The 22,058-nt window shown below is 44.8% G+C and overlaps 2 protein-coding genes across 2 annotated transcripts; one reads left to right on the forward strand and one right to left on the reverse strand.

Annotated features, from left to right (window-relative positions):
- Window positions 1–403: 403 nt before the first annotated feature.
- Window positions 404–7,884, forward strand: LOC125940761 (nanos homolog 2-like). The gene is made up of 3 exons (XM_049657305.1): window positions 404–510; window positions 1,878–2,069; window positions 4,410–7,884. Exons 2-3 carry the CDS (start codon window positions 2,045–2,047, stop codon window positions 4,808–4,810), a joined length of 426 nt encoding a protein of 141 aa, XP_049513262.1. The 5' UTR covers window positions 404–510; window positions 1,878–2,044; the 3' UTR covers window positions 4,811–7,884.
- Window positions 7,885–14,766: 6,882 nt separating this feature from the next.
- Window positions 14,767–22,049, reverse strand: LOC119465805 (zinc finger and BTB domain-containing protein 24-like). Its single transcript, XM_037726269.2, is given in 4 exon segments — window positions 14,767–16,628; window positions 19,410–19,698; window positions 19,700–20,287; window positions 20,289–22,049. Coding segments are annotated over 4 exon segments (2,466 nt in total). The 5' UTR covers window positions 20,472–22,049; the 3' UTR covers window positions 14,767–15,222.
- Between the last annotated feature and the right edge of the window lie 9 nt (window positions 22,050–22,058).

A 22,058-nucleotide genomic window follows, 5' to 3' on the forward strand; every position in this document is an offset into this window, starting at 1 on the left:
CAGAGCGCTGCAATACGATACTAGTAAAACATTCTAGTAAACTGCAACGATACCACGTGAGTACAGTCACGTGATTTTACTTCATAATTCGCGGGCTTTCTTTAAACGCCGAAAGAAATCGCCACGCAGCATCGATATAGTTTCTGAAACCCCTCTACAACGTAACGAAATGCACTTGGCCCTAAAGTGAATATTAAAATTTTTGAATCATTGATCTGTTAACTAAATAAGCAGAACATAAAAACATGTTTTGAGAAGCGCCACGTAACGGCAAACCATATGTCGTTCGTTGGTTTCACCCAGCTGCGGTTAACCACTTTTTTTAAATCCTTGGTTCAAGTTACGTGTTATGCACTGAACCTTGATCCGCGAGGCGGCGACAGCTTCGCCGGGCAGCCGCGCCATGTTTACGGTCATCGGTTCGTCCGTGCGTCGCGGAAGTATTGGAGATCGGTATCGTCCAAGCCGTCGTGGGGAGTTCGCACACAGCAGTGTTCTGTGCGCGGGGCCGTGAGTGCGTGTTATTACGTAGAAAGTACTTGAATGAGTGTATCCGCGTGCACGGAGAGACTATACCTGCCGCGATTGTACGCAAATGCAGCAGCGGCATAATGGTGAACTGCGCGAGTCGCCGTCTTCTTTTATGAGAAGCCACGGTGCGAGCGGCTTTTCATTGAATGACTGTAAATGACGAAGCTGCGAGAACAGACAGACAGCTTAAGTGTCGAGTTCTAAAAATTTTAATGCAATTTGAAAATTGTGGCGGCTGCAGATTGAGTTGGAGCACTTGCTACTTTTCAAAATAAAACAATGTTAACGCTAATTTGTACGACGTCAATGAATGGCATTTACGGGACTACGTAAATGCTGACGGTCATTGAAAAGGAAGGAAGTTACAAATACATTATACTTGTTTCTTTCGAAAGCTGCGCGTCTCTAACCAGCACTAAACAAACACATGCACTGCACGCAGTGGTTGTGGAGGTCTGAAAAACCATTTGAAAACAACCGCTGGCAACTGCAGCTGCATCTGATCCCTCTCCGACCGTGACATCCCATTACTGTGGTTATGGGATGCACTCACAATTCACACGGCTATTTCACAAAAAGAAAGGGAAAAAATGCGAACAAAAATAAACAACGGAAGCTCGCTCACCTTTTCGACAACAACAATAATTTGACGAATGGCTCCTGCACCCAGCCGCTCGTCAAATAATTATGGCCTTCCATGAGCACGCTTCCCAGACTCCACGGTGGCTCCACGGTTCTGGCTTACTAAAAGTGTGCCTATAGTGTGTGCGTTCATTATGTGCCGATGTCTACAAACGGCATAATACTTTGGCATTCCCATGCGTAATCAGTCTTAAGTGTCTCTGCCGAATGGTTCTTTCTTATTTCTGTTTTCTTTTCTGACGTGCTCTATTCTTTGAACTATTTCACTGCCAGATTCTGCGATACCATGCTTCACTGATATATATAATCAGCACTTATGATCTGTGAATGGTGGGGCCTCAGGAATGACAGAGGCAGAGTGTGTGCACTACCGAAGTGAACCGACCAGCGTCGCACTCTCTAGCGCGCGCACTAGAGAGTGCGAGCCGATCTAATTCCTTTATAAGGCCTTCTCTGTAGTCTGTATAGGCAGTATAGGGTGCATTCGTTCGCACGCCTGTGCCCTGTAGCGTATGTGCGATACATGTGCGATATTTATTTCCGCCGATAGCTATTCACTAATTCGCTTGTAATATTCCACGATTGCAGTGGCTTACGCGCTGTCATGTTGTTCAAATCTCAAGTGGTGTATCGAAAACGCGCGTGCGCACCCCTCTATAGGCGCAAATTTGCCGCCGCATTGACACTCATGAAATTATGTGCAGGGTTTTTCGCCGACATACCCCCAGAAGAACGCTCCAAGTACGTCATACCACCGCCGCCGGAGGACAACGATGTGGCAGAAGAGCGTGTCTGGCGCAGCACGCAATTGCCTCAGCAGGAAACCGTCGAGGGCCGGCAGATACGTGGCCGCAGTCACAGCATCGGTGACATGCAGCTGCTGCAGGGAGCTTCAGGTGAGTAACCCCACGCGTGATGGCACACTGCTGAGGAGCACTAAACACTACTAATTTGTGGCACATTCGACTGGCAGTTCCTGCGAAGCTTCAAAGGTCGTTTAACGATTTAACTATATGGCACATTCGACTGCATGGTTCCTACCGTGCTCCAACTCGGTTTGCAGCGATGCGAAGCCCTCTCGAGATTGGAGCCAGAGCTATAGCCTGTCCCGTGGCCAATTTCCATGACGTGATCTCGGTCGCACCCCCAGGTTGAAGGTGGGAACGCCTTCGAGCGGTGCACTGGCGCTCTGAGTTAACCAGCGACCGGATGTCTTGGTACAAGGTAGATGTTGAAGGAAAAAAATTCTAGATAAAAAACATGTATAACATACCTGATTAAATCAAGCAGCCTAGGTGACTTTGGTACAAGGCAGATTTTTAAGGAAAAAAATGCTAGATAAAAAACATGTATAACATACCTGATCAAGCAGCCTAGGTGACTATTTGTCACGGCCCCGCTTCAAAGTGGATGCCATTAAATCATCATCATCACCACGCGAATCGCTTCCGACCGCTTTATTTCAACCAGCCGAATGTAAACCGCACCTTGACTGAGTTCAAAAGCGACCAGTCGAAGGTGCCATCAGCTTCAGCATCACATTAGGCATGCTCCTATGGTGTTAACAAATCCGGGATAATGATATCGAAGTCATTTGTTTCCGTAATAGTTTCATTGTTGTTTTACACGACTATCAGAGCACTTTGAAAGCGCTCTTGGAAGACAAGTCGAATGTGCCGTAAATCATCCTTAGGCTGATAAAAGTATTTATTCTTTGGGAAGTCTGCTTTTGTTAGTTTCGCAGTAAGGTGCTGATTACTGGAAGGGATAACCAGGGCCCAACCTTGATTTTTTGAATCTCGCGCCGACACTGCAATGCACGTTTGTGTGACATCAGAAATTTCGACGTACTTTCTCGCATTTGGGCCGTTGAGGTGCAGTCATGTTCTGAAAACTTGCTAATTAAGCTTAGTCTCGGGCTTCTTTAGCATAATATGCAGTTCATCTTTCGTCTTCTCTGGCTTAACCAGGGCTGTCTCACTGTAAGAGTGCTTTTATTGGTATTGTACTAATGTACTCAAAACAAGGTGTCCTCCAGGAAGTCGAGGACTGACTTGAAGGCATACAGCTTTGGCGGCGAAAGGGGAAGATAAGATCCGCAATGGTGGAGGCAGGGAGGCCATGCTGGGGGAGTTTGCATTAGAAAATGCTATTCCAAGCCATAGACGGCCTAGAAGGGTGCAGTCACGTCACATTCGAGATGCGAAACGACCAAGAAGCCAAATGGGCGCAACCTCTAACTCTCTTTCCGCTGCTGGCATGAGCCGTGAGCACGCGCACTAGTGTTTCCGTTGAGCAGTTGTGTGCGAATTAGAGGTTTTAGCACGTCCGGTATTCCGCTAAACGCAGGCGGACTGGGCATTTTGCCGGATGGGCGGTGGCGCAAACGTGAGTGGCCTGCACGGTGCAGCAATGTGGTGGCGCAGACCTCAACCCGAGTTTTAGCGTGTCCACTAAGTGTATTCTACTTCGCTCCTGGTGTAAGTTTTCGAATTTTCGGCTGTAGTGAACCACGCTGCGATAATATACACCAGCAATGGAGTAGAATACATTTGGTTTATGCAATATTAGCTCTGTGCCTCGTTGAGATCTGCGCCACCAGGTCGCCATCTATCGCTCAGGTCACCCGATAGATGTACTACTCTAGAAATAGGCAGTTTAGAATCCATGACGTCGCTGTGACGTACTGGCGCTTAGGTTCTGGAGAAATATTTAAGAAAATGGGACCAGCATATGCCTTCATCGTTAATAATCAATGTTTTTATGTAAAATGACCGAAACTAAGTTTTGACAAAATCGTTCACAATTCAACAGTGAATAATTATTGCCAACAGCTGCTTTAGTTCTTTACCTTTCATTTTCCTTAGGAATGGATTGGCTGATTGATTCATATGCAGTTTAACGTTCCAATTAAAGGAACGCAGATGCTGTAGTGAAGGCTTCCAGGTTAATTTGATTCATATGCATTTTAACGTTCCAATTAAAGCTATGCAGATTCTGTAGTGAAGGTTTTCAGATTAATTTTGACCACACGCTGTTCGTTAATGCACACATGAATCTGAGCACACTAGTTTTGCATTTCATACCCATCGAAACGTGGTTGGTGCAGCTGGGAATCGAACCCACAACCTAGCTCATGCTCAGCAGTAGCACACCATAGCCACTTAGAACCTCGGCAGATCCTCAGAATACAAGAGAAGCACTTTCTCAATTTTGGACTTGTCATTGCGTTGCAGAGGAGCTGCGCCGACAGGGTCCATTGGAGGCAGACGACCCCGCCAACGTGGCCAGGGCCAGGGAGGAGCGCAAGAAGCGTTTTGGACCCATTGGTGCGGACAGAGATGATCGCGGCTCAAAGCCGCGGCGTCAGCAGTCCCAGCAACAGCCATTGCTGGAATGTGCATTCTGCCGCCGTCTTGGTGAAACCAGATCATTCGCGCGTACACACGTATTGCGTGACCCTCTAACAAATGCCGTGGTGTGCCCAATCTTGCGCGAACATCGGTGCGAGATATGCGGTGCCACAGGCGACAGTAGCCACACGCGATCGTACTGCCCAAAGAAGCCAGAGGGCACGCATAATATGGCGTTGCTCAAGAGCACACCTCGTAACAGCACGGGCAAGAGAAAGAAGTGATTCGCCACGTGATTTCACCTGCTGCTGAGTAACATGCACTCTGCGCCAATGTGAATGGGAACACTTTATTCGGTGTTTAACGGCTATTCCTGCAAATTTGTCTCGCTTACTGTAACTTGCCACATAGTTCTCATGTTACCATTTTATGATAAGTTGGTGCTGCTCATGCTATTATGCTAATTAGTTTTATGTCAAGATGCAAAGAAAATGACTGACTTTCATCATAGATAAGGTGTTCCCCTTCATTTGGCGCATGGTGCACAATGTGTGGCAGCCCACAGAGGCTTTTTAAAGTAAGGACAGTACCGATATAGAGATGTCAAATTGTCTTTCAGCTTTAGTGTTCAGCCTGCTTTTGTCAGGAGCAAAACTATTCGTTATCAACAACTTTGCAGCCTTTAGAGCATAATTTTGCCACACAACAACCATCCCCAATCTCTGTGCATTTCCTTTAAAACTGCTTTTCTTTGGCTCATCTTATATAAGATCGCATTTGGATGCACCAGTCAATTAGCTGTAACACATTGCCCGCTGATTTTGTGCCAGGAGTGGTAAGGAGCGGCATGCAGTGCCCATGAATGGGGTCATAAAAAAGAAAGCTAACTCGAGCTTAAGTACCAGCGTGAATGAATGCAGGATAGAATGTACAGAAGCGTATTTTTCATACTTGTCAGCTTGGTTTGTGGCATGACCCTTGAAGGGTTCTTAAGCTGGTGCAGGGTTTTGAATAGACAGCAGTGTTGATTATCATGGACTACGTACCTTTGTTCACTGTTACACGCTGCTATAATTCACTCATTAGCTTCGGGATATCAACATTCTAGCCTTAAGCACTACTCCAGAGAAAATAATGGACACATATTCAAGTAGTGTAACCTGAAACCTATGCTTGACTTGACCTTGGCGACGCCTGTCGTGAAAGTGCCGAAAGAAATGGAATTAGCGTCCTGGGCAAGTTCAGGCCAGGCGTCGTTTAGGTCAAGTCAAGCGCGAGCTTCAAATAGACCAATTTCTGAATACAGGGGTAAGACCCCATTGCGTATCTCAGACATTACTGCGGTGACAAAAGTATTGCTTTTCTTTCTGTTTGCAGGGTCTGGTATTCCACGCGGCCAAAACATTCTCTAAGAAAATAAACAGACGGCTCAAGTGCCTGTGCAAACCCAAAAATTTGATGCCTCTGTTGCTGTTATCTAGAGTGCTTGATTGTGAAAATCAACTCTGGAATGGGTGCATTGCAGAAATGAAGTTGACTTGTGAAACTCGAGACATGTTGCCACCTTTTGGAAGAGCTTTTCTAAAATAAGAAAAATCTATGTAAGGAAGAGGTGCAAAGTGAGTTATAACTCTTCACCTTTAAAAAGAAAACATCAAATGAAGCAATGAAAATATTGCTTTCATTAATTCTGGGTCACCAGAATTTAATGTCTAACGAAGGAGTATACTTTGTTTCAGAAAAAAATACAGTGAAGTTATTATTGTTTATATATAAAGAAATTGCGCAGAATTAAGTTTTAAAAGAAAAGAAATATTTTCAGATGCCGTACAGAGATGCTCGCTCGCAAATAAAATGTCTGACATCTCAACAAAACAGTCGGAAATGCAATTTTATTTTCTTAATGACTTGAGTGTCTGGAGTTCCAAAACTATAAAAGCTACGTCTAATAAAAGACACAAGTATCTCCAAAGGTGGTGGCATACATTGTGCGAATTTGCTGTAGTGCTTTGTTAGGTTGTGAAATGCACTGCAGAACACATGTTTCACATCACAGCAGCTGGATATTAGCAACAGCCAAGGCCCCTCTAGCATAGTCTATAGTGCAACATCTATGGGGCAAAATTCACATTGAATTCATCACTAGAGTTCATTCTTGCAAGCCCACATGTGCTAGGCTGTGGTGCAAATGAATCAAGGCTGTCAGTGTTTGAACAAGAGTGTTGGTATTCTAGGCATAATACACTTTCTTAAGACCAGCCTGATGTTTACTGCAAGGAGCTTGGTCATCATTGTGCCTTAACAACGAGGTTATTGCCAACAGTGGCTTGAATGCAAAGCCATGATTCAGCACTCCGTGTAAGAGGTTCTGCACAGGCAATTTGAAACAGTTTAAACTTTACAGCAAAACGGAGCTCAGTAATTTGAAAAATACTCAAGAGTGCAGTAAGCTTAACAAACTACAAGAGCTAAACGGCTTTTTTCGGATGCCCGGTCAGAACATCAGTTTTGCAAGTGAAACTTGGTGAAATTCTTCAGGGTTGTGCTTAAATGTTCATTTTTACATCCACTTTTATCACTACCACAACATTTCCATCACCATTGAGTGTAATTTAACTGAACATTTATTGCATATTCTTGGGAACGTTTCACTGGTCCATTTGCATGTTTAAAATGCTCTCGTACCTTTTCGCATCATCCATGTTAGTGAATTAAGAGTGCTAGTCATATTTTGTTATTTCAATATTGTGATCACTCTCTTGAGTGCCTTTTATTTGCAACTATTTTGTGCATCTTCACAGTGTTATCTGAATTACTCAGCCTTTTTTTTTTATATATGTCTGTACATGTGTGAATCTCTGTTCACAGGGTGCAAACTAGTTTTGCAAGTAAAGCGAAATTTGTTGGGAAGCAAGACAGTGTGGTTCAGCCCATGGGACTGCGCCATTTCGCATTGGCTTTGGGAGAGTTGCAATATGTTTATGCGACACAAATGAACAAGATTGTGTTTTATCGTAGCCTGAAGAAAACATTTGCTGTGCTTGCATTTCGCTTTTCCAGTAAATTATTAATAATATGCAGCAATGTGGCATGCCCGTTTCAATAAAATGCTTAGGCTGCTGTCGAACCTTTTGCATCTCGCATGTCAAGTTAAGAAAATAAGTGCCAGCTATTAATTTTTTTAAATTCATTGCAGAGTTATAGTTGTTACACGTAAGCTTTAGCATTACCATTTTAGCGGAATGCTGTGGCCGAAATGAGAACAGAAGTGCTGGATGCAATGTGTAGCTGCGCTGTATTCAAACCAGAAAAACTGATCTCAATGTCATTTGCATCGCATCATTTTTGATCAATTTTGTGTGTAGTTAGTAATGCCGATTTCATCCGTGAGGTGCTCAATTGTATCACTGTTGTATTTTGTTACAATCACTCTTGTACCTTGTATAATTCATGTCTGTAATATCAGAGCCTTTCTGACATTGCTACATTCTGCGAGGTCAATAAAGATCACAAGTGAAAACAAAATGCTTGTCTGTTCCATCATTAACCGTTTATTGTTCTTTGACTGCATTGAAGTGGTGGTAGTGCAGCTCTAGCCTTTGTCAAATAATTTACCCATTGGCACTTGTGAAATGACAGTTCACATGCTAAAACACATGTGAACTTCGACAAAGAACACAAACTTCACAAAAGAATGGCAATGCATGTCACACACTTATGGAAAAGCTCTTGACGACACTGGGAAACCACACAGCAATGAAAGTAACACAGGACTATATAGAATTCACAAGTTCTACAGCGGAACCTCGCTAATGATTTCTTAGGTATAACGTTGCTGAAGATTGAGGTGACTAAGAGCGTTTCAACAAGTTTGCATGGCAAGTTCTTGCTGGCTACAAAATAGCATGAAAAACTTGTTGAAGGGGTTCCACTGTAGAGAGATCAGATGGCAGGACTTCAGTAACTACTAAGATGGCCAACACAAAACTTCACCTGAGGGGTAGGTATGAAAATGAATACGTACATGTATAAAGCTTGTACATTTAGTGCCTTAGGAGCTGGCTTACAGGTAGATCAATAACATTTGATGGACACAAAAGGACACTCTTAGCTTCTACTCTTATCACACATGGATCATTCAAGTGTCCTTCAGTACATGGCTCTGTGAATGCTTATCAATAAGTTTGTAGTGGCATGCAATGTTTCGCATGGGCATGTCTGTCAATACTCCTCAGCAGCACATTTCTTAGCATATCAAAAAGTATGCAAGGCTGACATGGCTGAATGAGACTAACGTCATTCCAAGTTGGCAAGTGAACCACTGAACATGGCAAGCAGCAGATCGGACCAAGGCAACTGGAATATTTCATGGCAATAGCTGGAATGAGGGCGATGGCTTATGGCAGCTCTTCTTGTAAGTTGCGCATAAAACTGAATGTCTAGTTCCAAGTAAGTCGCCAGTAAATTTGATAACCGAAAAAAAAAAAAAATTAAATTACTAATTCGTGGAACATAAGCCTAAGTTCACTGTCATTGTGGCAAAGCAGAACAGCCGAGATTGTGACTGTGTATCGCTCTGATGGGCTGTTATCTTGTCCAGGCCCACCGATATCGCAGCCTAGGCCAATCGCGTGAGGTGAAACTGAACGTCTGCTTTTCAAGCGCGTACAAGATAGCGGCCCTGCTTACCACTCGGCGTGGAATTTTCTGCACCTTCCTCAGTAACCATGCGAGTGCTATTGTGTGTCGCAGCTGCCTACTACAATGTTCCACATGGTCTTGGCAGGCCATGCAAGGCCACTGGCCCAGTACTGATTGGACCAATATACAGCCAGTCTGATGATAATAAACTCTTGGATGCAAAACTAGAACCATTTACTCTGCCCAACTGCTGTTGCCACCTGACACATTCCTGACTGCTTAAAACAGTACACATAGTACAGAGACAACCAACACATCCACAGGTATTGTTATAGAGCGTTTGAATGAGGTACGTTGCAACCGCTTGTAGAAACATTAATATGCAAACGCAGGGACACAAGTTCACCCCATTTTCAAACCACACACTATGTTTCATAGTTAGCAGGCAATGCTGTGCAGGCTATGCAAGTAGTGCGGTCATAGAAGTTTCACTTCGCGCGTTTGGTAGTGCGTTAGTTCTTGACCTGCGATACTTTCTACAGTAGAAGTACTTCATATAGTGTACAACTACAACTTATGGACGCAAGGTTACGTCAAATTGCATATTTGTGAACCTTTGCTTCAAACAGAGTAATGACATTTATTTTGGTTGCGATGCATTATTGCTACAGAAATGTATCGCATCACTCTTTTCGTGTTAAAGAAACTTCAGTTTCTGTGACACCTTCAATGTAATAACTGCATCATATTTTGCAATACAAAAGTATGAGACAATGTTATGTCAAATTACATGATGCATACCTCTCTCACACAAGTGGCATACTACTTCTTGGTTGCGAATGTGAACAGCGAGATAGTCTTGCTACCCTTCATAGCCGCCTCATCTGCTATTTGCGAAATGGAGCATCTCTGTACCCAAAAGGTTTCACACAACACTAGAGGAAACTGTGGCACTACTAACATTCAGTTATCATGAGAATTATGTGCCATTACATGGATGTCTAATCTCTATACTTGTGACCTCAGACGTTCTTGTTGCATCGCTTACGATGCTTTACCTTTCTCAATTTCCATGCACTCATATTTTTTGTAAATGCGTCCACGCAACAAGTTCCTGCACACATGCGCAGTCATTGTGAATTGTTGCATTAATAGGTGGTGCCCAATTCAAGCCCCAGTGATTGCTTTTCTTTTGGTTAACAAGCCGATCTCAAAGGCTATGCTTCTGCTAACTGTATACGCCAAAAGTGATTCTGGAGCTGCAAACATGTCGTGGCAATGTTTTATACATCACCTATGCTGCAGTGTATTGTTGAAAATGGTCAATATGCCAAGCCATCTGAAGCCAGAAGGACGAAGTTTAGGCAAATCCATGTACTGCCTATTATTCCTATGCTGGTTGCACTGTCAAACTAGCAGCTGCCATAGGCACTAGCACGAGAGTTCCGTCCAGTAATTTGTCTAGAAAACCATCTGCATCCACTGTTACTGTATAGGCAGGAAACATTGTAACTGCTGCACCCTTCCAGTGAACCTTCGCCAGCGACACTTAATGTTGCAAATATGCTGGGAGTACCAGTTCTCATAGCGTGTGGATGCTAATCCCACAAGCACCGTTAAACACTCTCCCACTTCCTTAGCTCAGGCATACAATTTTACGAACCGTAGCCACAGGCATTCGATGGGGGTGAAAGAGAAAGGATTGTCACTTGCAGGACACCACTTTTCTTTTTGTTAGTCGCAGTTCAAGGGATGCGGTTAGGGCGACAACATTCTTTCAGCACAGGTTGCCACTGCTCTACAGTTGCATGCGAAAGTGAACCGAATGTGGAGAATGGAGGCATGCCAACACTAAAGGCACAGATACAGTTCGATGTGCCAGGCAGTGGATGGCAAAGTCGAACACATCAAGCTGTCTATGCTAGCAGCAGTGAAAATTTGCCTCTTGTTCAGCTTGGTGCAGTGATTGTGGCCTGCGAATGAGTGCTTCTTAACGCGATAGCGTTAAGAGCCCCGTGTCACAGAAAATCTGGTGTCGGCAGAGTTGTCCGACAGCGAACATTTTCATACATATTTGGGCATATGTATATGCCACACCTTGGTATATGACATGAGGCATCTGCGGGTTATATTGCCATAACCATTCTATCACTGAAGGTGCTCATACCTTGTCTTACATTCTTGACAAAGTTATTCCTCAGAATTTTGAGAATGATAGCCCACAAATTTATGCCATGAAACAAAACACTGACAGCACATGTCTTTTATGTTGAATCTTCTCAGACTCAAATATTAAAAGTGCGAAACGATAACATAAACCTGAAAATGATGCAATTTTTTGTTGCTGCTGTGTACTACCTCCGGGATAGGCCCATGCAAGAGGCCGCGTGTCTACCAGAAAGCTCGCCTTTGTGCATAGCATTCGCCGCCAGCATTTCCTGGTAAACATTACAGTTACATAAGCTGCAGTTGCCGGGAAGCATGAGAAGCAGTCGGGGATCTTTGAATGCTATCGCGTTGCACTCGTAAAGGCAAAGCTTAAGTGCCCTCCAATTCGTTCTTTGGCGAAGGTGCAAACTCAGTGTACCTGAACTGAAGGCCGACATGCTACCAGGTAGCCAAGATAGTGTGCGGTTCATCCTGATCAAGCCGTCCTGGCCTAGAGATGGTACATGTTCTATTCTCGTGTAGGCAGCGTCAAAGTGCGCCAAATGTCGCCGGTCAAGCTGGCCGTACCAGGATGCTAGACTGTAGGGCGTCCACTTTTTGCCAAACTATAACAGTTAATAAAATTATCACAGTTGAAGCCAAATATGCTAAAATTTGTCAAAAATAAAAGCATTTTATATTACGTATATATTCAAAAACATTTTCTCCTTTAGAAGGCTGTGAACAGGCACTCTGCTCTACGAGGTGTTTTCTTTAGACTATACAAAATTTCTTAAAATCATGACAGTGTAATTGTAGTCCTTGTGTTGGATTACCCGGAGGCAGACATTACTTGCATGAAAAACTGAAATAATTAACAAAATTTCAGTAATTGTTCTTTACTAGTTACATTACAGCACATATTGCAATTTACGAATTGTAGCCGGTGAGTTCACAAGGCATATGTCTCTAGTTGGAACAAATTGTCAGAAAGACACCAGTTATTAAACATTAATTCTCGAAGTTTGAGACAAAATACATTGGTGCATGAAATATTTTTCTTTTTAAATAAATGCAACAATGGTGCATTTTTGCAGCAAGTTTGATGGCACATCTCAAACACGGTGCCATCCTCATAATTATAACTCGATATGCCTCACCAACTAAAGTTTATAAATTGCAATATGTGCTGTAGAGTAATTAGTTAAAAATTTATTTAATATATTTTTTACTGAATTATGCATTTTTCGTTTTAGTGCAAGTAACGTCTGCCTCTTTCAGCAATCCAGTTCAATGACTAGAACTGTGCTATCTGTCAGGCAATTTTTCTGTATAGTCTAAATAAACACCTGGTATAGTCGTAGCAAGAATGATCTGCGTCACAGATAAAAAAATGTCCATGAAGTTTATTCTCGAGACATTCATGTAACGGAGGTCGGAAATTGGGTAGTGCCACTGTGGGTATGTACAAATAATCGTGGAGGCCGCAAAAATCAGGCTGAGAAATCAATCTTGCCCTAAACTCGACACACATGAAGAAGATGAAATAATTATTGCCAATATGACAATTGGTAAACAAGTTTTAAAAATCAAGCATTTTACAGTAACCTGATAAAGTTGGGAGGTCGACACGCTGTTTGTTATTCTACTATTGTTATTATGCTTTAGCAATTGCAAGCAAAACATCTGGGAATGTGTAACACCATAATGGTTGCCATGCATTTCAGAGACTGGGCAAACATTGTAAAGGCGCATGAAGGAGGTTGTGGTTAATGGCAAAGTCGAACAAGAGTTATTCTATCTGTTTGAAAGTTTTAGCCCAAGCTTTGAAAGTGCTGCTCAGGAACTGCTGCACGAGTGGAGTGGCCAGAGTTATCCCAGCTGCACAGATGCAGGTTGACAGGCAATGAAAATCAGGCAACACTTGCAACCCATCAAATGTGCATGCATTGAATGATGACAATTTGGCATACTCTGGTGGTATGTACCGGTTATGTACAAATATCTCGACCAACGCACGGGAGTCGACACGCTTATCAGCACATGAGGAATCAACTTGCAGAGGAGGTCGGGCAAATTTCTTTTCAAACAGATTCTTTGTGTTCCCAGCTTTCTTCATCCCCACACTTTGTAATTGGATTGAATTGAATTCTGGAGTTTTAAGTGCCAAAACCATGATTTGATTACGAGGTCCACCGTAGTGGGGCACTCCAGATGAATTCTGACCAGCTGCACAGGAGCGACGAGATGCTCGGATCTTTAATGTGCCCCCAATGCACGAGACACAGGCACACTTTAGAGAGTTTTAGAATAGGGGCCCCAAACATTTTGGGGCTCCAAAGAAATAGCATCGAAGCCACTGCGCATGCGCGAAACGCAAACTGCATTTGGGTTTTGCGTCGGGCACTCCATTTCACTGATTTAGTGGGAGCCCCAAAAGCTTTGCGTCAACAAACATGGCGGCGCCCATCGGAGCGACGGCTCTAACCAAGCACCAAACTGGGCTCAATTCGTGGTAATGCGTGAAGTTCGTAAGCTAGGAGAAGTGATTGCGGTTATCGCTATCTCTCAACTAACATGTGTAATGAAGATTGATTCATTAGACGCCGCTGATTGTGAAGTCGATTGTTGATTTCACGACTCACACGCCTAACATGGATTAGCTTGGTTGGTGAAGGCACGTATAGTTGGTTATTTCAAAATTAAGCGCAACGCATCGCTTGCTGCTAATAGAATAACCTCTAAATTGTAATTAAACGCAAAAATCCAAAGTCAAAATTATTCTTATCAAAAAATGGTACAGTTTATTTTAACATTTATAATAGTTTTTCTTTGACACCATAGTGGCGCTGCAAGCGCAAAACGCTATTCGCAAACGCAAAGACCTATTCTAAAACTTGTCATTCCTGCATGCCCCAACGCTAACACCCGCAAAGCTCTTTGGGACCCCAAACTTTTGGGGCCCCTATTCTAAAACTCTTTTTGTGATGGCTGCCTGCACGTGTCACGTGACTGGCAAGGTCATTGTCGCCAGAAAACTTGGGCAATAGTAGGGACAATGCTCCAGTGGTATCCAAACACACAGTCCTGAAGTGCAGAGTACATGGAGCACATTTGGGAGGAGCCTCTTTTGCATTCTTGACCTATCACCGAATACAGTACCTGCAATTCAATTACATTTCTCTGAGCAGTTACTTGGGAGACCATCCACCCATGCTATCTGGGTGAGTGACATCATGGCAGCAATCATAACTCGTTTCACTGACCCTAAATACAGCAAAACTGATGCTTCATTGTTCCTACAGGTGCACATACAGGACAGTCACAACTGAAGCAGTTCACGCACTGCTGAAGGTACGACACTGATTGTGCAGAGAAGGGTTCTAGGGTAGACAATCTACACTGCCCTCTCTTCAGCAAAGCAGTCAAGGTGTGTTTGTGAAAATGGGGGTGAGAGTTGGGACTAGCATCGCTGGATTTATTAAAGCACTGCAGTCAACTCACAATCCTCGGAAAGTCTGTAGTGCCAAGCACAACTGCAGGAACTATACAAGTTTGTTGGCTCCACTAGCTGTACGGGTGTACACTGACCACCATAGAGCTTGGCACATGAGAAATAGGCGGCATTATATTAAAGCTGTCTAAGTGAATGTCGCTGCCTTTTACAGGAACTAGTACATGTGTACGATGAAAGAATATATTCACACTTCTCAAACTGTGGTTAAAAATTCATGCTGTGAACCTTGCAAACATGATCAAAAATGCACACACAACACGGTACACATCTCTCACTCGGACACTACTCGAGACCGACATTAATTACAAGCACTTGTAAAACATGAAAACAGCCCTGTTTGCACGCGGCAGACTTGCATGAAACAACCCAATGACTTATGACCAGTTTGTTTCAGTTTTCATAAATTAAATTAAAAGAACGCATTAACGAATTGACGTTACTGAGTTCTGAGGAGGTGGCACTGATTTCGGAAGAGGAGTTCAGAGGTTCATTCAAAGTTACCGACAAGATTTCATCAGTATTGTCTACACCAAGGTCCCCGAGTTGTGCATCTAGGAGTGAACTCTGCTGGTCCACAAACATCATACTAGACGAGTCATCCAGGCTGGAGTGTGACTGAAGTGCCTGGACCTGCGACAGCGAGAGTCCCGATGCCTGCATCTGAACTACGAGATAGCGGTTTTCGGGATCCATTGAATCTAGCTGAGAGTCTGTTGATACGTAGGGGTCATCGAGGTTCAGCTGTGCCGAGTCGACTAACATCTGCCCCACATTACTAGATGTCTTACGTGGCCTGTAAGGTGCCTTGGCAGTGGCATTTTCACCGTGATGTTTCTCGTGGTGCTCTTTGAGCTTGTCTCGACGCGAGCTAGTGTAGTCACACTGGTGACACTTGAACGGCTTGTCATCGAGGTGTATCCGCTCATGTCGAACCAGGTGGCTGCGCTCGATGAAGGCGCGGCCGCACACAGCGCACACATGCGACCGCACCGCCGTGTGGGTCCGCGTATGGGCTTCCAGTTGGCTGCGTTTTGGAGAAACATACGTGCAACCCGCAAACTGGCAGCGGAAGACATTTCCGGTGTGCAGCCGACGGTGGGACAACAGGTGAGACTGGTACTTGGCAGTGAAGCCACACACGTCGCAGAGGTAGGGCCGGTCATTGCGGTGGCTCTGCAGGTGTTGTTCCAGGGTGCACTTCAGCGCGAACGCGCGCCCGCACAGGTTGCACACAAACGGACGTTCACCGGTGTGACAGCGCATGTGGGCCACGAGGTTGGTCTTCTGCCGGCACCGGTAGTTGCATGCACCGCACTGGTACGGTCGCTCGTCTGTGTGTCTCATGCGGTGCAGGAGCAGCAGCTGTATCCTCTCACACTTGTATGCACACGAGTCGCACTGGAAGGGTCCCTGACCGTCGCTGCTGAAGTGGTTCTTCATGTGGGTGTAGTACTCGCGGTTCCACTTGCACGTGAACGTGCACAGGGGGCAGTCGTATGTTTTGCCTTTGCCATGTGCCTTGGCGATGTGCTGCTCCAGCCTTGCAGCGCCGTAGCTGACATAGCTGCAGTGATCACACTTGACACCTTCTTTCCAAACGGAGGATGGTATTTTTCCTGTCTGTCCATTGCTCGAGTCGTCTGTAGTGGCTTCAGGCTCTGATGTCTTCACGCCTTCTGCCTCTGCATTCCCAACTAACAGGTTCCGCAGTATGTGATGTTTCTCGTCACTCTCACCTTCTGTGCTGTTCTCGTCCTCAACAGCTGCCTGCTGTTGCTGAAGATGCATCACGTCGCCTGCCGTGAGAACAAAAGAAGAAAGGGGGAGTATAATAACAGTAAAAAGGGAAATGTGCATGTGCAGCAGTACATCACATCAACATTATTGTAAAGGATGAAACAATCGCTACTTACTCATTCTGTGGAGGCTTGCAAGGTGGAGGAAAGTTTATGAAAGAGAAAATTGTCATCCGCCCTACTGTATAAGTGTCATCCACCAGACTATAGCACGAAGCTACAAAGAGAACCCATGTGCATTTCTTAAAAAAAAAAGAAAATCTGAATGGGTATCTTTTGTAGCTTAGTACTACAGTCGGGTGTTTCATCAATAATCACTGCGTTTCAAAAGTATTCATAAATCGCTCTTCATGTGAGTTTGTGATGTATGTCTGTGCATAAACAATTGAGTTGCCTGCTCTTTCAACAGCCAGCCATGCACCATTCCATCAACTTCGTTAACAGACCAAAAATTGCGCAGGGAAGGAATACAACTGGTGAGATGCAGTCTTGACTGCATTCGTAAAATAGAAGACGAAAGCAAAAGTACACAGTCTGACACTGGCATCTCTCTCTCCTTAAAGAGACACTATAAAGGAAAATATTAAGCAGAGTTAGATTGATAGATTGCTTGCCTAGAAGTCAATGATCGTTTTCTGTGTGCCCATACATGACTTTGTTCCACAGAAAATCGCCACCGAAGACCTTGCTGCTGCTCCTCAAATTGAATCGCCTGTGCCAAAATGGACAATTGCCGTAATCTTCACGTGAACTCCCTACCTGCCGCTCTCTCATGAATCAGCCAGTGCCAACCGAGAGGCACCATAGTTTAAATAGGTGGCACCCCTACTGAGATTTTCCATTTTCACGCTTACAGTTCTGTTCTCACTGCGAATGGTGAATTTGCAATTACAGAAGCCTAACATTTCAATGTAGCTTGACTTAATATTTTTCTTTAGTGTCCTTTTAATAAGCCAATGTCAAGGAAGCTTTCATGGCATTTCGATTATCTATGTTCTGGCTGGCTCGCCCCACAAGAAGGCCAATGACAAGAACTCTGCTGTCAGCAGTGGCGAGTGCAAGTGGCAAACAATGTGAAGGGGAGGGAGAGAGATGTGGTCTTCTGATGCAAGCATGCACACAGGCTGGCATCCCTCAGAATGCTTTCACTGACCAGCAGCTGCAGCATCTGAGCTATTGTGCTCGGTTGCTTCAAGTTCCCTTAAATTCTATTAATTGCCTACTCTGAAAAATTCTTGCTCAAAATATGTTCACCGATGATTGCCTTGTAAACAATATGCAACAAACACTTGCTTTGCGAGTGGTTCAGGACGCCACTACTCAACCTGTGAAGTTATAACACAGTTGAATCACGATATAACAAATTATGGAATATAAAGAGGGAAATTTAAAATTTGCAGATATTTGGCTTGTACCAGCATGTATGCCTACAATAAATATAGGCTACAACAAAGACATTTCCGGGTTAGATGTGGCTTTATTATAACAAGGTATTGCTGTATAAGCCAGCAGCAACTCTACAATGAAGCCACACCTGTGTCTGATTTGTGACGATGTGGTGTTGCCGCTACTTTAGCTTGAAATGGGGACAATGGCTTAAGGCTCTGTGCTGTGAATTGACCCTAGACCACAGATTACGCTTGGCAAGGATGGCTCAGCACTTGACATGGCTCTGTTCCCCTGCGCTTAGCAAATAAACCGTGTTATAAATTTAACACAAAGGCCCAGAAAATTGCCTGTTGTATGCTCTGAATATGCATAAGCAATGTAATATAGTAGTTCTTCTGAAAGCTACTGCACTCAATTTCGATGTACAAGCGTCATCGCAAGTGTAAAGTTGCCTGGTCACAGACATGGGGAGATAAGGGAAATTAATGCCATTTTCGTGCAGCGATACTGTAGGACCCAGTATATAATGAATAAAAGCAGGGCAAAAGGAAGAGTAATGTCATACAGACTGTAGAAAAACTTCACTTCAGCTGTGCCTGTAACCACAGCTGAAGCACGAGAACAGTTTTGTGTTCAATCAAGTGCAATGTAAGAATGTCTTGGAAAGATTACCTGCAGCTACTTGAACTTGTCAGGCTAAGCTGACATATGCTTCAGATCACAAAGCCATGATCACACAGTGCAAAAGCAAAGAGCCTAGCAAATTTGCCAGTGCTCCCCTTAACTAAGCTAACTCTAAAAGGGCATAATGTTTTGCTGTACATTCTCATTTTGTTGGGGCATGATTTAGTAAGTGAAAAAAGAACAGAGGATAGACAGTGTCTTCACTGTCTTTTTTTCACATACTAAACCATGCGCCAAAACAAGAATGTACCATACCAACCTGCCCAAGAATAAGTTCTTTTGGGCATGATGTTAGCACAACAAAAGCAATCAAACAGGCCAGTGGAATGCTATAACAGGCATGCATTTTTAATGATCAATGAGTGCTAATGTCACAGAAACCACCAAGCTCCATTAGGGGGTGAATAAGAGTTACAGCCATGTTCAGATGTTATAGGTAACTGTCCCCAAATTGTAGGGCAAATACCTTCATGCACTTGATAGTAGTGATCTTTCATTTGCATGCAGGAACTGAACAATTTTAGTGGCTACAGCTTTTAATAGTCACTGAGAGTGCAACATGTGACACCAGTGCTCTCGCATAAGGGGCAAAAGAAGCCATGTTACGAGAATATCCCTGGGCATTACGTCAAGCTGAAGTGTAAGCAGAGCTAAAAGTGATCGAATAACGCAGGCCCACCTCAGTTGTGTAGCACAGCAATCACTTACCCATCCCCAGCCCACTTTCACTGCCGTCATCTTCGTCCAGCAGCTCGCCACAGTCATCTGACGACAGCGTCTCTTCGTCTTCCTCCTCTGCTGCCGACCTCACAGCGCCAGGCGAGCCCCGTGCCTCCCCCGACATCTCCGCGCACAGAGCTTCGATGGCTGCAGAGACGGCAAGGTTCATGAAACTCTCCATGTCGCTCTCGGGTGGGTGCGAGAACTCCAGCCGCAGCTGTTCCCGCTTGTCTGCACTACTGCACTTGGGTGCCTCCACCATGTTACAGTCTAGCGTCCTCAAGGAGAAAATGGAGGCACCGGCGACTGAGCTTAAACATAGGGTCACGGCTTAGACACTGAGAAAGCGTGTTCTGGTCGACGGCGGCCCAGTCAACAAATGTGAGTAGGAGACGGAGCCAACCTTCTCGCTCTTCCAGGTCATGTGAGACCCAGCGTGTCACTAGATTCAGCAGCGGTGCGCCCTGCGGTAGACATAGCCTTCTATCGGAGATGAAGGCTACGAACCGCTCTTTGTCAAGCCGCAGTAGCCTCGGGTCACTGAGGACATCTTCCACATTCTCACTTACAAAACTTGCCACAGCCTTGAGCAATGTAGGAACATTGTTGGCTTCTGCCATCTCCCTGATGGCGAGGCAGTTTGCCAGATTGAGGTTGTGCTCCAAGTACTCAGCACAGTAGTTCTTGAGCTTGAAGATGAGGAAGTGGTTCGACAGCTGCAGGAGTTCAGCGACGTTTCCCCGGTGAACGCTGACACAGCCAGAGTACATGTACCGAAGGAATGATTGGAAGGCAGCTTGGTTATGGCAGGAGATGCTGAGGTGTTCCACTCCCGCCTTCTGCATTCGCAGGATCGAGTCAAAGTACTGGGCTGCTGGCAGCCAGCACGCTGCGGTGTGCCCGATACCGGCGGCCTTGCACGTGCAGCACAATGTCGCAAAAGCGCCCTCTCTCTTGCTGCTGTCTAAGTTTGTGCATTACGTAGCTGCAGTGGGCGTTTTCGGCAAAGTTCATAACACTGCCACTGGCAAAGCCCGCGCGAGGCGCCATTTGACCCTTTTCTAGAAACTTCGATCGTTCTACGTCATGCGGTCGATGTTCGATCACTGTCGGTGGCGTGAGATGCAAGGACGACCCAAGTCGAGTGCCGCAATTTGGAGGGGTGACGCACCCATCGGTCTCACACTGCTTTGATACGAACTTGCACGATTCTTGTAGCGACTGCCATCGAAGCGAACCGGGAATGGGGGAGAGCTGAAGTGATGAGCAAGCGCATCGAATGCCACAAACCCAAGTGATCGTCTCTGCTCACTCAACAAGACTGAGAATTCGAAACCAAAACAACATAAGCAATGACTGTACCGCTATAGCATAGACTGAAAACGAATGTAAAAGAAAACGAAACAAGTTTCGTATACGTAACTTGACTGGCACTCTATCGCACAGCGCTGGCAGGGGTGGCAATCGCGACGGCGGCACGGTTTTGTCGACACCATCGGTATGATAACGGATCTGCCTACTGAGCGCAAACCATCATCGTGCGGTGTGACGCCCGACTATAAAAACAGATCGCTGAAAGTAAAGTATGAGTGAACACAATCGAAGCTGGCAGCCTTACCGACTGAACGAAACAAAAATAAAACGGGTGGAAGGGCTGGTGACGGCGGTACATTGGGGGTATCCAACGCTTCTTGCCCTCACGACTATTAGGCTTACGGACGAGTAGGAGTCTTGTTGCCCGCGGCGCGACATCTGACGGGAGCACACGGGCAATTCTCGTAGTGAATTACGTCGACACAGTAAAAAACGAAACGCGATACAAAAGAAAAACTGCTGATATTTGGTAAAGTGAATTCGCGAAACACTCAACGAAATCACCCAACCGATCCCAATGAGGACGTTTACGGGGTTTACTGGTGCTCAACACCTGACAGCAAGGAACCCAAGCAGCAGCAGGGAACAGATGGTGTTGCCATGGTTACAAGAAACCGTACATGACGCTGGAGATCACGTTTTATTCGTCCGGTTTAAATATATATCAACGTACGTCCACTTAAAAAGACGCCTCAAAATGCGGTCATTTGCGAACGCAAGCACAACAAACGACGTCTCCAAAACACAAAGCTTCGAAACGCCGAATGCTAAGCGGCCAAGCATAACTTCGTCGCCCATGAAGGTTGTTTCGAAGTATATATTGAAGTGAGAAAATTTTGCCTTCACTTTCGCGTTTTCTTCGTATCACAAATGACCTTTCGTGACGCGCCATAGCATGTTTCTCTCTTATTTTGTCGCGTTTAGAAGGGCTGTCAGTGGAAGTGCTCAGGAGTGTCCAAATGTTTTGTCTTAACGTACAGACCGTAATGATGTTTGCTGCTAAACAAACTACTTCGACTGACAAGCATGAAAAGTACCATTAACTTAACTACGACGCCCACGTTACTACAGCTGGAACTTTTACTACAACCCAGCGCATCAGGTAATCCGCTATGAACTGCAAACACAAGCTCTCTTGACTATGCTGCGAGTATTAATGGCGGATCACAAACTTGCCGGCGATTTGAAACAAGCACGCGCTAATCGCCACTCTGCTTGCGTTGAGTATAATAGACACCGCAACAACTCGAGATAACAACCAGC

This window comes from Dermacentor silvarum, chromosome 10 (genome assembly GCF_013339745.2).
Source record: "Dermacentor silvarum isolate Dsil-2018 chromosome 10, BIME_Dsil_1.4, whole genome shotgun sequence".
NCBI lineage: Eukaryota > Metazoa > Arthropoda > Arachnida > Ixodida > Ixodidae > Dermacentor > Dermacentor silvarum.